The following is a 17,411-nucleotide window of genomic DNA, read 5'->3' as shown; positions in this document are numbered from 1 at the left end:
GTTAAGATATACATCAGTGAAAGCCTCAATGGAGTAAAACGTTCTTTCCTTTTAAGAATTGACCAAAGCAACAGAATTTTTAAAATTTGAAACCTGCTGGAGAGTAGCAGCATAAAAAGTGTTAAGATGATTTTATTTATGGATAAGTTTTGTATTTAAAAACTTAACAGGAATGCGTGAGTGATTGTGCTGAAATGTCTTCATGCACTGGAGTTTAATTATACCGGGAAGCCGATGGCTTAGGGTTCGTCACTAGCAGAGGCATTCCTTGAGCAATATCCTGCATGAGTGAGAAATGAGTAATTTAGAGCAGTCTGGGGGCAGATTTTAATTAGTTTTTAAACAGAGCTTTTCAAGATTTAATTTTTTTATTGAATTGCAAAAATATGCAAGTGCACTTGTGGCAGATGTGCCCCTTGGCTGCTTTAGTTATAAGTATGCCATATACTTTATAAACAAAGTTCTCCCAAGATGGAGAAGTTAACACTTATCAGAATCTCACCAGCACCTAGCATGAAACAAAACCCTCATTATAAAATAAAGGGGCACCAAAATTCTCGCACTTAGCAACTGAGAAGTATATTTTCAAATCAATTTACAAAAGATCGTTCATGGGCTACTATCAAGAGCCTAACTCAAGGTTAGAATTTACCAGTGTGGCAAAGAACCTCTATTTTTGCATAGATTCTAGTACAAGTCAAGTACATGTGATTAGGAAACTCTAGTGGTTAGGAAGCTCTATGGCTGTCTGGTATGAGTAAGGCAGGTTTGCCATTTTATAAGGGCTGATTGCTGGTTAACTACTGCTGTTTTGACCACTTTCTGGTTAAATCAATTGTGATAGCCATACCTCCTAAGGGTTTGACATTCAGAAGGCCAAAACAACCTCACTTTCATTAGGGCTTTATACCAAAATATTTCAAAAATCATGTTTTTTAATTGCAATTGTTTATCATACCAGACCTAAAACATCTTAGGAATCCTTTGAAGACCATGCACATTTCTTGTAGGAAGAGTTTATGCATGAAAAAAATAATTTTTGAAAAGGGGGGATCACCACAAGCAACAGTTGCACATGGATCTATTTCACTCCCCATTCTGTAATATTCCTATAGAACAATCTATGTCATTGACATATTTTTTCCCTACAGAAAATATTGAACATATGAAACATTCCTGATCTGACTACAGGATTCAGTTATTTAAGTGAATGGCACCCTTCCTAGCACACCAAGAATTTCTCTGTGAGTGTAACTCATTTTTACCTATCTAACAGAACATATTTTCGAGTAAGGTTTTTCATTGCTTAACTTTCATGTTCACCTATCTTTAAAATTCACTTTACTTTACATCTATCTCCAAACATCTGAGAGCTGAGCAACTCTCGCAACATACAGAAAAATACAAAAGCACACAGCATGCCAAGCTATGTGCTTGTGTCATGGCAATATATGTGCTTAAAACAGCCATACTAGCTGGAATCTTTAGGTATGGCACATTCCCAGCTTAGGTCTGTGCTGAACAAGTTGACCTTGGGCCAGTTTCTCTCCTCATTTGAGTATGGCCATTTAGAAGCCAGAAAGAAAATAGCCTTTTTTTATTTAAAACATTGAGTTTAAAGTGTTATCTGAAACTGCAGGTTAAGCAAATGTATGCAAGTCTAATTATTAAATATTTATACCTTGCCTTTTTATAGTACAGTCTCCAAGGTGACCAACATAAATATACAAGACAATTCAGATAAAGACCTCTATACCACCCACAAATGTAGGTCTTCAATCAAGCCGTGCAGGTTGCTTACTGAAGGAGTGCAGCAGCTTCTCGCTGATGTGATGGTGTCTAAAATTGCACGGTGACCATTCTGAAACCTAGATATTGAGCATTTTCTTCACAGTGGAAATGTCCACAAGAGTGCTGATCAAATTGACATTCCCACAAGGGAAGCACTCATTCATTATTTTCCCACCTGAAAGAAATTGTCATTCTGGCCTGGGGTGCATGAAGGAGAACACCGGCCATTTAAAATGCTCTTCCCTTTTGATAGAACTAACCTAGAGTGCAGAGAATGCTGCTCCAGTCAAACAAGTAGAGAAAGAAACTCAACAACCACAAAGCCGAGGGGCAGTATTGTCAAGTAACACTGAGACTGGCTAAAGACACAAAAGGGGGCAATGATATTTTAACGCCACTCCTTTTGGAAACATTCCCCTCCTCAGGTTATCTTCACAGCACAGAACTCACCACAGCACAACTCCATTCCATACCAGTCATCTTTAAGATTATTTTGTATTATTTTTATGGTATTTTATGTTCTATTGTATCTGTGTGTGTGTGTGTGTATGTGTGTATGTATATATATATACATATATATATATATATATATATATTCTTGTTCCAGTAACAAGAAGCCGAAAGCACCAGCCTGAAGATGACGAGTGAGACCTCGTCGAAACGTCGCCTAGACACCCCAACTTTTACACGGGAAGACACCCGAGGACACCAAAACCTGCATTCCTGTACCCGTGAAAATCTACGAAAGCATATATATATTGCTGTATACAGCAAGGTATTTTATATGTGTGTATGTGTAATAAATATGAATGCCATAAGATCTTGTACTAGAAACCCCAAGTCATGTGGAAAAGAGAACAAGCCACAGCTCTTCCCCACACCAGCATCTCACCTCCTGGCCACCAGAGGCAATGCTTCTGTGGGGAGAAGTCATACTGAGGTGCTCTCTCTCAAAGTGTGAGGTGTTGACATTTCCTTTGCAGAATGGGAAGGAGTTGGACCACAATCCCTCCACCACTTCAAATATATGTTACAAAAGGGGGCTAATTTACATTGTTGGATAGCGGCTTCATTTATTTAAAAGCTAACTGCATTCAGTGTACAAGTGTATGGAATATTTATTGTATGCACATATAGACACACAGGTATTCCAGTTGAGCACAATGCCACACAGAAAGAGAACAGACTTTTGTGATTAACTGTAGATGGAAAAAATAAAATGTGAGAAATGGAACATTTTCTTACTTGGTAATAACTCTCTGTCTGCTGTCTCTGTGCAGCTGGGATAAGGATAAAATAGATGGCCCTTTTCTAATGGATATGGGATCATTCTAAAGGCTGAGGAGGTAAAAAAAAATATCATCAACATCAGACCCATGCAAAATTCACTTTACTAGAGTCGCCTGGAAACAAAGTCATATCTGTGTTCTTTATACCACTTGTGATCAGATTCCTTTTATTAAATTAGCACCATTCTAGCTACCCTCAGACTCACTGACAATCACCTCCCAAGCCATCCAGTCTTCTTTCACAAATCAAATACGATAGGAATTCAATATTCACATGGCATCTTGCATACATCTTGTTGGCATCGAAGAACAAGACTAGATGATCCATGGAGTCCCTTCCAATTCTATGATTCTAAGACAATATGAATATGATCCAAGATACTTCTTGACATTTTTAGTTTGAAACACCCCATCTAGCTTAGAAAACATTCTTAGAAAACTGGCAAAGTGGTACAACAGTGGTTTCTTTCATAAGAATAGAATATTAGCAGCACATGCTCTTCTACATATCAGCTTTTTTTTTTTTTTTATTGAAGTACTCTGGCTTTGCATTCAGTTACACTGAAGTAAGTCCATGAACTGGCTTTTGGAAGGAAGGGGTAGGGTGAACAAGGAAAAGAAATATGCATGCACAATAGATATTTTAGTGTTCACACTGCAGAAGAGAGCACCTACATGTATGCATTTTTAAAACCTTGGAGCAGAAAGAAAGCACAAGCTGAACACCTGTGTCATCTTAATTGCACCTTCAACGTGACTGAAATCTGGACAAGAACTAATACCAAAACTAACTAAAGTGCAGAGGGAACCTCAATAATGAGTCAGGACAGCCTCACAGTTGAGCTCCAGGTGCACATTTAAAAATAATGATCCAAACGAGAGAGAGAGAAATATTAGCTCATGCCACTAACAAAGAATACTTACTGCCTTCCCATGTGCAGTGCAGCAGATTAAGCGCCCCTTCAATTCGCTTCCAGTGCTGGAGATGGAAGAAAGCATATGCCACTGCTTCACTGTCTCCACGTTTCAGGATATGCTCCGGAGGCAAAATTAAGCTTTTCATTTCTAGCAAGTACTGGAAGAAAACGTGTGAAGTGACGTGAAGCTACACAGGCTACTGAGGCTAGTTTTTCGTATACACAGACTTTCAGATATTTCAAAATTACTTTCAGCTTGATCCATATATTACATTAGAGATAAAAGTTGCTGACTGGAACAAAATGTGGATTATTTGGCAAATGCAAATTTGAGAAGTGCCTTATGTACAGGCATATACAGACACCACTCAATGGGGAAAGACTAAATCAGATAAGTGTTAATATTTTACAAACACATTCATACTTCAGATTGCAGTACGAAAAATGGTTCCAGGAACATACATGTAATTGCCTTTCTAGACAGACTAGGAGACAGAACATCAGTGAAAATCTTTAGTCCACGTGATGCAATCATTATATTATGTGCTAATACTAAACCCCAGTTCTTGGAGAATTTATCTAACAGAAGACACCCTTCAGCAACAGCCAGCATTGGCTGAACACAAATCATAATGAAAACTAAAGTGGAAGCCAGGGATTAGGCAACTCCGCAGTCCAGTAAAAGCCATTAAAAGCAGCATGTGTACTCCAAAGCCCCCTTCCCAACCCCTTCAGTCACAGGCACTCTTTTCTCCATTGAAGAAGGCCCACTATCTAGATGCAGACAATGCATCTGGAAAAGCAACATGCTACTACTAACATGGGTGGTTTTTGTTTACTGCTTTCTTCAAAAATGCAGCTTAGTTTGCACTGCTAAATATGCCAAAGTGGGGGAAATAGTGCATGTTCCTTTTACAGAGCAATGAACTTCCACATTTACGTGCAAGAACAAGATTAGGACAGCAGAAAAAAATAACCACAATCAACACGATTTATAAGGAAATGACTCCCAAGAAGTGGAAGAGGATACAACAGTAAATTATAGAAGTAATAAGGGAGATGTGCTCAACTGCCAGCAGGGCCTGTTGAAAACAAAATTTTGAGGAGCCCAGGGAGTTTGTCTTTGTTAGGGTTTCACACTGATAGGTAGGTCCTAAACAGTGACACACAAGAAACTCCATTAATAGGTCTCTTAAAATAAATGAAGAAGTCTGGCAATTGTTACGGTATGGCTCTGGTTCAGTACTCTGCCTTCACTGCTTTGTCTCCCAGTAAAACAAAAGGCGATGGAGGCTATTCGCCTTACCAAATTGACTTGTGTCCTCAAGCAGATTGAGAACTGTACTGTATTCATGTGCCATTCACAAAGCATTCTACTGAGTCTATTCTATACCAGGGATGGGATGATGATAATAATTTTATTTATACTCCGCCCATCTGGGTTTCCCCAGCCACTCTGGGCGGCTTACAGCATGTATAAAACATAGTAAAACATCAAACATTACAAACTTCCCGATACAAGGCTGCCTTCAGATGTCTTCTAAAAGTTATGTAGTTCTTTATCTCCTTGACATCTGAAGGCAGGGCATTCCACAGGGATAGGTGTAGCTCTCAAGTTGCTATTGGAGTATACTCCCATCATCCATGATCCTTGGCTATGCTGGCAGGGGCTTATGTGAGTTGGGTTCAACAGAATTCGGAGGGCCACAGGTTCACCATTCCTGTTCTACAGGTATACTCTTCCACAAAATGCAAATGGTTTCTTTAAATGCTCTTGTTAGTGTATAATTACTTGAGTATCCCCCCCCCTTTAGAAATTATTTTTGAAAAAGAAAAATATTTTCAGAGTAAGAGTAAAGTACTAAGAATTGCAGGTTTAAAATGTCATTGAGGAAAACAAATCAGAGAACGTTTAGAGAACATTAAATGAATCACTTTGATGAAGTCACTTACGAACTGGCCTGATCCACACAATAATGGCCAAAGCTAATCACATCCTTGATCACTGCAGTCAATAACACTGTCAGTTCTCCCCAAAACTGTAAGAATGCAGTGAACTTAATGATTTTTCAGCAGATGCCACAAACCATGAGATTATTTACTAATCCAGTTTAGAGGACTTAACTTTTCCCATTCAGATTCTTGAAGGAATGTAGCCAAGGTTGTGCCCTGGTCAAATATAGTGCATTTACTGCTTCACTAGGTTCTTCATTTTGTGTCTTGGGGCTACTTCTGGGAGGGTAATATTCTTACTAATCCCATTTAATCCTCTTTGACAATTTTTTTTTTAACACAGTAAGGGATCACTTGTAGAGAGCCATTGTGGGAAAATGGTCTCAAATATCTGACCTCTGACATGACCCCTGATGGTCTTCAGTAACTAGTTTGGTGTTGAGATAGATTTCTTAAATAAGGCAGGGGGAAAGTTGCAACAATGGTCAAGCTTCGACTATATTAGCCTCTCAATCACTAACTGTGAACTCTCCAGCTCAGGGGGTTAAATCTGCTGTCTTTCTACATTATGCCATGCAGACACATAAGATAAATAAGTGGAAACTGCAGAAAAATAGCTAGTTCTAAATCACTTGTTTAGCTATTTGCTTTCGTATGGGGGGGAGGGGGAGATGGCATGCTGAAAGTATTTTAGTTGCAAATTTGGCATGCAGAACCGGTTTCTCTCTCTCTCTCTCTCTCTCTCTCTCTCTCTCTCTCTCTCTCACACACACACACACACACACACACACACACACACAGAGGTTGTTGTGTTGCTGTCATTTCCAAAAAAAGCCACCCATTTCCCCCCAAAAGCAAGTGTACCTGGATGCCAGTTTGGAGGGTTTGTACTGCCAGAGAAACAGAACAGTGATCATGTTGGTGTACTACCTACTGCTCAACAGCCTTTCTGTCATTCTGTCAAAGATGGTTGAGGTAATCTGAAGTGTGGTAGATGCCTCCTTGTAGCAGGGAGTATTCCTTGTCATATTGAGAGGAAGGGGTACATCATCACGCCTAGATCATGAGGATCTAAACTACTACTCAGTCACTAATATCCCTTTCTGAGAAAGGTGCTCAAGAGACTTGTGGCCATGCAACTTCAGACATACTAAAATATAAAATACTAAAAGCAATTATCTTGACCCATTTAATTCAGCACCAGGACTGAATCTAGACACATCGAAAAAGTGTTTCAGTTAAACTTGTTGTAAACTTCATACAAGGGAATCCCATTGGCGAAAGACAGGACTCCACATCGCCATCTGGTGTCACAGTGTTATAATGCATATACAGTGGTACCTCGGGTTACATACGCTTCAGGTTACATATGCTTCAGGTTACAGACTCCACTAATCCAGAAATAGTGCTTCAGGTTAAGAACTTTGCTTCAGGATAAGAACAGAAATCATGCTCTGGTGGTGCGGTGGCAGCATTAGCTAAAGTGGTCTTCAGGTTAAGAACAGTTTCAGGTTAAGAACGGACCTCCAGAACAAATTAAGTACTTAACCCAAGGTACCACTGTAAAGTGCTTTATCTTTACAAATGTAGCTGAGTCCCAGGTCTGGTTTTGGCACAGAGACGGTTGTGGCTGATAACTTGTTTTAGGAGAGAAATGGAAGGGTTACACTGTTGCTTCTCCTTGAACTCTTAGTGGATTTTGATACCATCAACCTGGAGTAACTTGGTGGGTTAGGATCACAGTGTTGCAGTGATCCCAGACCTACCTATAGGGCTGCTTCCAAAGAGCTGAGTTTGGCTTAGCCCCAAGTTCTGCAATCCTTATTTTTGTTCCCAATGCTATTTAAATATCTATATGAAGTCATTAGGTCACATCATCAGAGAGTTGGGAACTCAGTACCATCAACATGCAGATGACATTCAGCAATGTATCTCAGTACCGTCTAAACTAGACATAGCCATGTCTGTGCTGAACCAGTGCCTGAAGGTAGTAATTAGCTGGATGAAGGCCAATAAACTGAATCCCAACTTGGTGAAAACACTGTTGGTGGGTGGTCCTTGTGCTGGGAAAATGTGTATTTTGCCTCTTCTAGATTCCTGGATCAAAATATCCCAGCTAGTTTTACATGTTCTAGTAATCTCCCAGTTGGATTACTGTAATACACTCTACATACAGCTGAATCTAAAGTTTTAACAAGTGCTCCAAGGCTTATTATATCTATTCTGCAGGAGCTTCACTGGCTACCTACAATTTAAGGTGTTATTAGTGTGTTAAAGCCCTGAATGACGGGAAGTGCCTCTCTCCATATTAACCAGCTTGGGCTCCAAAATCAGTTGAGAGTGCCTTATTCGCAGACCCACCTATAAGTGTTGTGGGCCTTCTCTGTGATTGTACCTTGACTTTGAAACCTTGCCCAACGGTATGGACAGAATAATCACTTATGGTTTTCCACTGTACAGTTCAAACTTGCACCTCTCCCAAATCTTTGGAATTTTACAACGCTCTATTGTTGTAATATTTGTTTTGCTTTAATTGTATTTCATTTTAATAACTGTAGCTTTCAGTACTGTTGGAAAACACTTTGAGAGTGTCTGGTGAAAAGTGCTATACAAATTTTATAAGGCAACTAAGGTTTGATAAAAGAAGTTTTGGAATTCCAGAAGAAAGATCCATTTGAACCAATGAGATTTATTTCTGAGTAGATATGCACAGGACCACTCATCTTGAAACTTTAGTTTTGACCAAGAAAAAATGCACATCTAAAACAAGCATTTGTTATTTCAGATTCATGCTTAACCATAAGATTGAACATACATTCCCTGGAAACTCGGGTAGCAGAGGTGGGAATGCACGCGCGCACACACACATATAAACCAAGCAGTGAAGCAAGCCTGTTATCGCTTAAATTGAAAACCATAGACACAATATATTCCAGAACTTGACTCTTCCTTAATCTAAAGAAGCTGTGCCTGTATCTAACACTGCTGGCCCATTCTCCCCAGCTCCTTGTCAGCTGGAAGTTGCACCAATACAAATAATGAAATCTGAAAGAAAGCATGACCAGAAAGGAAGATAGAATTATGGATAACACGAAGCACTAATTTTCTTGACAACACACAGAGCTAGTCAGGACAACACAAAAAGATGGTACAGACATATTAAACTCCTTAAAGATACAGCAGTTCTGAGGCAATTGAAGAGACACCTAACTCTTAGATAATGATAAGACATCATAATCTTCTCCCCCTAAAGGCAAAGGATGAAGCAAAATCTGTCTGAGACTGTCTGAAATGAACTTGCTGTGCTCTTGATCAGTCATGCAGGCAAGCAGCAAATTCTCTCAGCAATTAGCTCTCTCAGTGCACATTCTATCAGATTGGACAGGCAGACAGAAGACTGGATGGATAAATTCAGACCTTCAAGGAAAAAACCATTTGGACGTCCCGATTATCAGAGGAGGATTAGGTCTGGGGATAAGCCATCCTTCCACTATCAAGACTGCAAGGGCCATATATCATCAGTGTCAGGAATGTATAGAGCTGGTTGAAATTCCAACTGTATACACTCATTTAGGGGAAAGTTGGACTGGGGGGAGGGGAGTCTACCATCTAGGCTCATCCCATTGGGTGATATACACTTTACGAGTGTGGTAGGAAGGCTTTAATTGTTCCATATGACATGAAAATAAAATGCTTTTAAAATCTGTCTTGGAAACAGAATTTGGTCGGGATAAGAAATTAGTCAATTACATCAGCTTAAACATTTATGTTTCAGGTTATCCAAATTAATCTCATGGATGTTTTAATTTTCTTTTTAAGTCACTCTTTTACCTAGCACTTTTACCTAGCACAAGCAAATTAAACACAATCATTATAAGTTTCTAATATTAGAAATACTAGACAACATAGCTAAGAGATAATATTTATGTGGCGACCTCCAGATGCTGTGAACTAGAACTCTCATCATTGCTAACCACCGGTCATATTGGCTGTGAGTGATGGGAGGTGGAGTACAATATATGGAGGGGACCATGTTGGTCATCCTAGTCTCAGATATTGAGAACACTTAAAATTTGTTATAATGAACAGTTCAATTGAAATACACAAATTGCACTATCTAGAACAGTGAAGCATTTGTACAATATTATATTAAAGTTTATATTTTGCCAGCAGAACAAATTCAAAATATAATCCCTTAACACTGATCAGCACCAAATGTGCCCAGTAAGCCACATGTTCTGCAAAAGAATATGTTCATAAAGGTCATGTATATTGTCTGCAAAAAGACTAAGGGCAAAAATCAGTCCTCAATGTTGCATGAAAAGGCACTTATGGAAGCTCAGAAAGGCATGACAAAAAGCTCTTTTTCAGTTTATGAGGTTTAATTTTGCTGTCAGGATTTACAATTATCCTGCCAAGTTTACAGTAAAATGAGCGGGTAGTGCATGCAACTGTAAGACAGTCTTACTCTGCAACTCTTGTGAGCACTACGTTCCAGAGCACTCATGTGAGCACTACGTTCTACACAGCACATACACAAAATCGCACACAGACAAAAGCTGCCTGCTGGAAGTGGGGGAAATCCTGCGCAGAGGACCTCCCTGCACTGGCTCCCTAGGCTGCAAGAAAAGTGGGGGGAAGCTTGGTTCCTTCAGATGCGAAAAGGGAGAGAAAAGCAGACAGGGAGAGAGGCAGGCAGAAATGTGGCTCAATTCCAGTTTTGGGGGTTTGTTTTGCCTGCAGCTCTGTCAGCTTCTCTCTGTCCAGCCAGCAGCTCAACATTTCTTCTTCTTCTTCCATCTGCCTCTACAGCTTCCCTACTCATTTCACTCATTTTGGAGCTGCCACCTCTGCTGCAACCATGGTTGGGAAGGCTGCTCCTTCCTCAAAAGCCAAGAGTGCATAATTGAATTTGCACAAGTAAAATGTGTGTGTGCTGCAACTGCACTATACAGAGTCCAGACCACATGGGGAAATAGTTCCACTCTTTGCTAGTCAGGCCACATCTGGAGTAGTGGGTTCAGTTCTGGGTGCCACATTTAAAAAGGACTGGTGAATGTCCAGCCAGCATGGTGAGGCGGTCTGGAAACCAAGCTCTATGAAGAGCAGTTGAAAGATCTAAATACTAAAAGTCAGACATAATAAAAGTCTGGAAACTGCTGGGAAGCCAATTTCAGCTAAACATTAGAAGAAACTTCCTAACTGTTACGAGCTATTTGACAGTGGAATAGGCTGTCTGGGCAGCTGGTAGGCACTAGCTTCACTGGAGGCATCTGATCAGAAGCTGGTCAACCATCTGTCAAGAGATGCTGTAGTTCAGGGGTAAGAACAACTTTGGCTCAGCAGGCCAGATTCTAAAGTGGCCACCCCTTTGTGGGCCACTTTTGACAGGATGGTGGATCTCCAGGGAAGTGTGAGGAGCAAGGTTCAGGGATGAAAACAAGGTCTCTGGAGGAGCAGCAAGATATCCTTCCAATCTTCTCCAATTAGTTTGCACAAAAGAAATGCCTTCCATAGGAACAGTTTCAAGCCCCAATAGGCCCTGCTTCTAAGAAAAAATGGTCCCCATTAAAGGACAGCCTCTTTCTTCAAAGCAGAAATCATGCTTATCCTATGAGTATTCCTGCATGGGAAATCACTATATTCAAACAGAGAAGGATCAAACCCACTGTATGTAGAATGGTTTACAGGTTCATTTAGAGCTAGCCATAGTCACAAACAAAAAGATGGAACTAAAACACTTACTCAAATATCTTTCTGAGAACCCATCTGTTTCTTATTGTCTCACTTATCTGATACATCTAGTTTTCAACTGGACAAAATCCTAAATTTCAGCCATTTAGAAAAAGCTTTCACTTCCTATTAGACAAAGAAAGTGGTCCATTAACAATTGACTCTTTGGAAAAAAACAAATAAAAGCATGCAAAAAACAAGTTCTTCCCTAGAGGAGTTATTTTTAACTTAGTTCTAGTACAATATGCTATAGTTCTGACTGCTTACAGATGAAATTGTCCCAAAAAATGCTGATACGATCATTATTTCCTGGATAGTTGTTCTGTTCCCATGGTTCTCAAAGTGGTAGGTGAATCTCCCTAAGAAGGCTTGCAATCCATGGGAGTATTAGTGGTCCTGTTTGCCCCACATTTCCCCCGATTTTTCTTCTTATATAGTGTCAACTTGCACAATGTTTACTTGGAAGTCAAAGTAATAGTGATATACATTTGTATGTGTTGCGTGAATTCAAGAATAAACAGAGGGGTCCACTGTATTCTATTTTTCTGGAATCCATATCTAATCAGGGACCTTAAATGACCCTTTGAGCTCATATTAAATCATGCCTTGACAACAAGCGGCACCAACTCGTTGCTTTTTCTTAGTTATGTTTAAACAAGCTCAAACATTGTCTCTTATCTTAGGACAGGGGTAGCCAACATGGTGCTTCTTAGATGTTTTTGAACTACAACTCCCATCAGCCCCAGCCAGCATGGTCAATTGTCTGGAATGATGAGAGTACAACTCATATGGAGTCCAACAACATATGGAGGGCACCACATTCACTACCCTATTTAGGAGGGAATTATATTAGGTTGGAAATTCAGTCAACATGCTTCTACCAATCAGAAAACAAAATCATGCTCTAGGACAGCATACTATTTCATGGTCTTTGAATGTTTCATTAAGGTAAACAAGTGCCCATCCTATGGAGGTTAACATATATTATCTCCCTCTGTATGGAAAATTATGGCTGGGGAAGCAGGTAGAGTCTGTTTAGCAGGAGATCCTAAGGACTGCCTTGATCAGCCAACCTATTTATCAACTCAGAAGCTCAAAAGCAGCCAGCAGAAATGCAGAGGTGAATGCTTGGTATTACAGAAGCTGAAATGGTTTATATATTTCTATTTAGATTTATGGTACCTTTCAAAACAGAACACAAAGTGGTTTTACAAACAACAATTAAATCAGATAACAATTTCCATACATCTTTAAAACAAATAAAATTGAAAATAAATAATAACAGGGGGATGAAAAGACACTGAACTAGAAAGACAGTGAGCTCAGAACCATAAAATCCTTTTTAAAAAGGGCTAGAGGAAAACATGAGATTCCTAGTCTCCCTAGATCAGAGGTGGTGAACTTTAATTTCAATCTGAGGGCCATATTGCCTCTTGATGCACCCTCTGAGGACCACATACCAGCATGGTCAAAAGCAAATCAGGCATAGCTACCCCACACTCGCTCTTTCTTGTACATACACCTAGCTCAGCCACACATCCTTAACTCAAGACAACTCTGCAGAAAAACACACACACCACACTTTACACACCATTGTTTATCTCTTTGCCAGCAGTGCAATACAACTGCTTCCTCTTCTGTTACCCCCTTCTCTGATTCCCCCACTCTCCCTGCCAGTCTTGTGACATTACACCCTCCCCTACCTAACCCTACCATCCCCAAGGGCTCCATGATTCACTTCAAGACAGACTGATTAGGATCCTTCTACCAGTATTAACAGCATTTGCAGAACTTTACCAGCAACTGTGATTTCAGAAAACCAACAAGAACAGCTGGGATCTGAACACGCAAGTCAAGAAGTGCGTGAGCACATCTGACTGAGGCCGAGGACCTCAGAAGTGCTGTGAGAAACCAATAAAAAACAGGGTCCTTCTCAGTGATGGCTAAAGTAAAGAAATCATTGAATGGTGAAGGAAGGATTAGGACAGGCCACAGGCAAATTCGGCCCTACAGATGTTTTGGGACTGCAACTCCCATCATCCCTAGCTAACAGGACCAGTGGTCAGGGATGATGGGAACTGTAGTCTCAAAACATCTGGAGGGCTGAGTTTGCCTATGCCTGGATTAGGAAATAGTCTGCTTTCGTCAAATATAAACAAATAATCCAAATGGGATGGCTCTAGTTAGGAGACACATAGGAGAGAGGGAGGATGTTGTGGCAGGCTAGAGGCTGCAGTGCCTATCTTAAAACAAAAACAGGCAATGGAGAGAGCATTTGATAGCACCAGAACCGCCAAAGAATGGAAAATGCACTGTTCCTATTTGAAGATAACAATCAAACAGTAACACCAGGAACAACAAATTTGCCAACAAACATACAAACTACATAATCTCTCAGTATCAAACCAATTATAAGGACACTAATCTCTCTGAAACTCGGTCATGCAAAAATGCTTTTGGGCTGCAAGCATTTGAGATTAACAATTATGAATTGTTAGATGTTGCAGAAAAACATGGTGTCAATGTGTGATAGAACTCTGAAGAGCTAAAAACAACAACCCTGTACTTCTGTCTTATGATATTTTAGCAAATGCTCTCAAACCTATGTGTGCCTGAGAAAATGTGAATGCTGGAGATGGGGGTGGAAATCAGTGCAGGAAGTGCCTCCATGAGGACACTCCCACTCCAGAGATCACTATTCTCCCACCTGACTTTATCCCTTGTTTCAGAGCCCATTTGTTTAAAAGTGATTTTACCCACAAGTCCCAAGTGCCTGCTACATCTGCCTCGTAAGACAGAATGTTGGTCATACTGTGTAGTTCTACACTTAATATGTATGTAGAGAAGTGCTTAAAATAATCACCTGATTTAGTTGACTTGCCTTTTGCTGTGTGTGTGTGTGTGTGTGTGTGTGTGTGTGTGTGTGTGTATGCATGCACGCGGACAAACACTTACCTTTGGAACATGAGGATTAAATTCAACTGCTCTGTGAATTGCCTCTACAGCATTAATCTCTGCTGTACTAAGCCCTCTTCTAGAGGCTGTTTCTGGAGAGAATCTGCAGCAACATTTAAAAGTTTGTCAAGTTACTCAAACTGAGGCAAAGGATAATCTAGCTTTTTTTTTTAAGGTGAGCTGATTGAAAATAAAAATTTTAAGCAAAAGCTCAAATTAGCTGGGCCAGAGCTTAATCCAACAAAGCAAAAGCACTACTTGAAGTTACCAGATGCAAAATTATTTGCTTGCAGGAAGAGTGAAGAGCTTATCACTTTACATCTGAAATATTTCACTTACCTATCTGAAACTGCTCTGGCCTTTAAGAGTGCTGCTGTGTAACATATCGCTGCTGATTTTGGAAGGCTGATGTCTATGAAACAATAAATTGTTGTATTTACATTCTAAAGTAAGAAACATTTCAAAACCATACCCTTCAAGAAGAGGGAGGTGCTTTAAAGCTACCACAGAGGAAAAGGCAATGTTTCAGACTAAGTTTACTTGCTTTGTGTGAGAGCTCAGGGGAGGAAACTACAGAGAAAGACATGGCTATGCATCTTACTCTCTTGTACATGTGTCAAATGTCTGCTGCTTTGGATCATGGCTCCAAATTGTCTGTAGCTTCTTATTTCTGAGAATTCCAAGATGACTAAAGGCCCATTGCCATTGATGTGGCTCATAAAAACATATGCCCCCAACACCCATGTGCCCACAGCAACAGAATGTGGGATAACCTCTTCTGTTCCATATATTCTCTGTCACTCATCTTTCTTTCCTGTACAATCTCAACCCTAGGTCCCATTCCTTCTTCTTTTCTCCTAATCACCTCTTTCCTTACTGTCATCACCACAACTTCCCACGAAGTTACTCTTCCTAGCTACTACTTCTCTTCCTCCTTTTCCCAAATGAGAGGATCAAAATTTTGGGCTGGTTGCCACACAGCAATGTTCAGAATCATGTATTATTTCTGGCAAGTCTTCAGAATCACTAATGTCCTAAAACCAGGTTAAAGCAATCTATTAACACATTTTAAAATGCCTCCAGCCACCTTCAAATCTACCCCCCCCCCCCAATTCCATGTTAATGGGCAGTTTTAGCCACTATCTACTTTTTAACTTTTAAAAAAATACTTAGCTATCAAGTGTAAGAATCTGCAATATATTCTGAGTTAAAGCAATGGCTCCATCTAGCTCCAGCATTGCATCTGAATCACAGCAGCTTTTCAGCATCTTGAATCTTGAACACCCATTGCTGGAGGGGACAAGGAGTGAATCTGACACCCACTGAACTGTGTTCCTACCCTTAACGTCATCAGAAACATGATAATTAGTTTTAATATCACTGTTCAGAGTTTACATGAAACTCTTCTTACATTTTATGTATGTGTTCCATGGTATGCTGAAAAGCAGCTAAGCACTATGCAGTCCTGGAGGAAGAACTGTTAGGAAAAACTCCTTTAGAGCACCTCTCACAGAAAATGTGGCAAATCTGGCACTGAACTTGAAGGGCATTATAGTTTTTTGACCTGAAATCCTTTGCAGAGAGATGCACCACGGAAAACGTGGTGTAACTTTGAGAACATAAAGAAGTAATAAGTCTCTTCTGCTAACTGATATATATAAAAACATCAATATAACATACTAGTGACAGGATATATTACTCAATCATAACATAAAAAGTTAACATAAAAAGGTAAAGGTAAAGGGACCCCTGACCATTCGGTCCAGTCGCGGACGACTCTGGGGTTGTGGCGTTCATCTTGCATTATTGGCCGAGGGAGCCGGCGTGCAGCTTCCAGGTCATGTGGCCAGCATGACTAAGCCGCTTCTGGTGAACCAGAGCAGTGCACAGAAATGCCGTTTACCTTCCCACCAGAGTGGTACCTATTTATCTACTTGCACTTTGACATGCTTTCAAACTGCTAGGTTGGCAGGAGCAGGGACTGAGCAACGGGAGCTCACCCCGTCATGGGGATTCGAACCGCTGACCTTCTGATCAGCAAGCCCTAGGCTTTTTGGAGTGAAAAGAGCCACTAGAAAAAAATAAGTGGGATAGAACTGTCATTCCTATATGTCTTGGTTAAATGATATCTTCTTTAAATTTTGGGGGGAGCGTAACTATTTTTTAAATGAATTATATATAGAGAGAGAGAGAGCCTTTCACCAGCTGGTTTACAACCTAACTAGCATAATAAAATCCAAACAACACAATAACTTTAAAAAAAATAGTATTTTGCAAACAACCCTGGGATTTTGATTGGATAAAGGGCAATTTAAAAGTTGAACAAATAAAATAATTCCATCCAATTTATATCAGCTGCCCAAGATCCAAGATAAATCCAAATCAAGGTGAGCAGATGTCTGTGTTGATTTTCAGGCACCACCTATCTACTCTGCTGAGTTATTTGAAAAATGACTGCTAATCATGGGAGGCCTTGGACCCCAAGAGGGAAGGGGCCTAGTGATTCATGAATATTTTATTCCAGCACACACTGCAACTTGCATCTAGCATACAATGACATTTATATATTCTTACCATCATACTTTGCTAGAACTGCCTGGACATCAGCATAAGCCTGTAGTTCCAGAAGTGATTCTAGGAGGTTTTCATGTATATTCAATACACTTAGGAGAGGAAACTCTTTCATTAACTGTAAATAGGAGCAGGGAGGAGAGAATAAATTAGGCAACACAAGTTTCTATCTTGCAGCCAAGTCTTATGCATGTTTACTCCA

At 40.0% G+C, this 17,411-nt stretch overlaps 1 protein-coding gene across 1 annotated transcript in view; it reads right to left on the bottom strand.

The window, feature by feature from the left end:
• The window catches only part of ST7L (suppression of tumorigenicity 7 like), a 41,329-nt gene that overhangs the window by 8,153 nt on the left and 15,765 nt on the right, over positions 1-17,411 (bottom strand). Inside the window, exons 9-13 of the mRNA XM_083745433.1 lie at positions 17,213-17,327; positions 14,978-15,050; positions 14,639-14,741; positions 4,005-4,155; positions 3,037-3,129 (exon numbers count right to left, since the gene is read on the bottom strand). Of these exons, the coding sequence (XP_083601559.1) occupies positions 3,037-3,129; positions 4,005-4,155; positions 14,639-14,741; positions 14,978-15,050; positions 17,213-17,327 (535 nt within the window). The remainder of the gene's footprint in view (positions 1-3,036; positions 3,130-4,004; positions 4,156-14,638; positions 14,742-14,977; positions 15,051-17,212; positions 17,328-17,411) is intronic.

This window comes from Podarcis gaigeae, assembly GCF_964106915.1.
Source record: "Podarcis gaigeae genome assembly, chromosome: 6".
Classification (NCBI taxonomy): domain Eukaryota; kingdom Metazoa; phylum Chordata; class Lepidosauria; order Squamata; family Lacertidae; genus Podarcis; species Podarcis gaigeae.
Note: the sequence above shows the minus strand (reverse complement) of the source record. Positions and strands in the feature narration are given on the sequence as shown.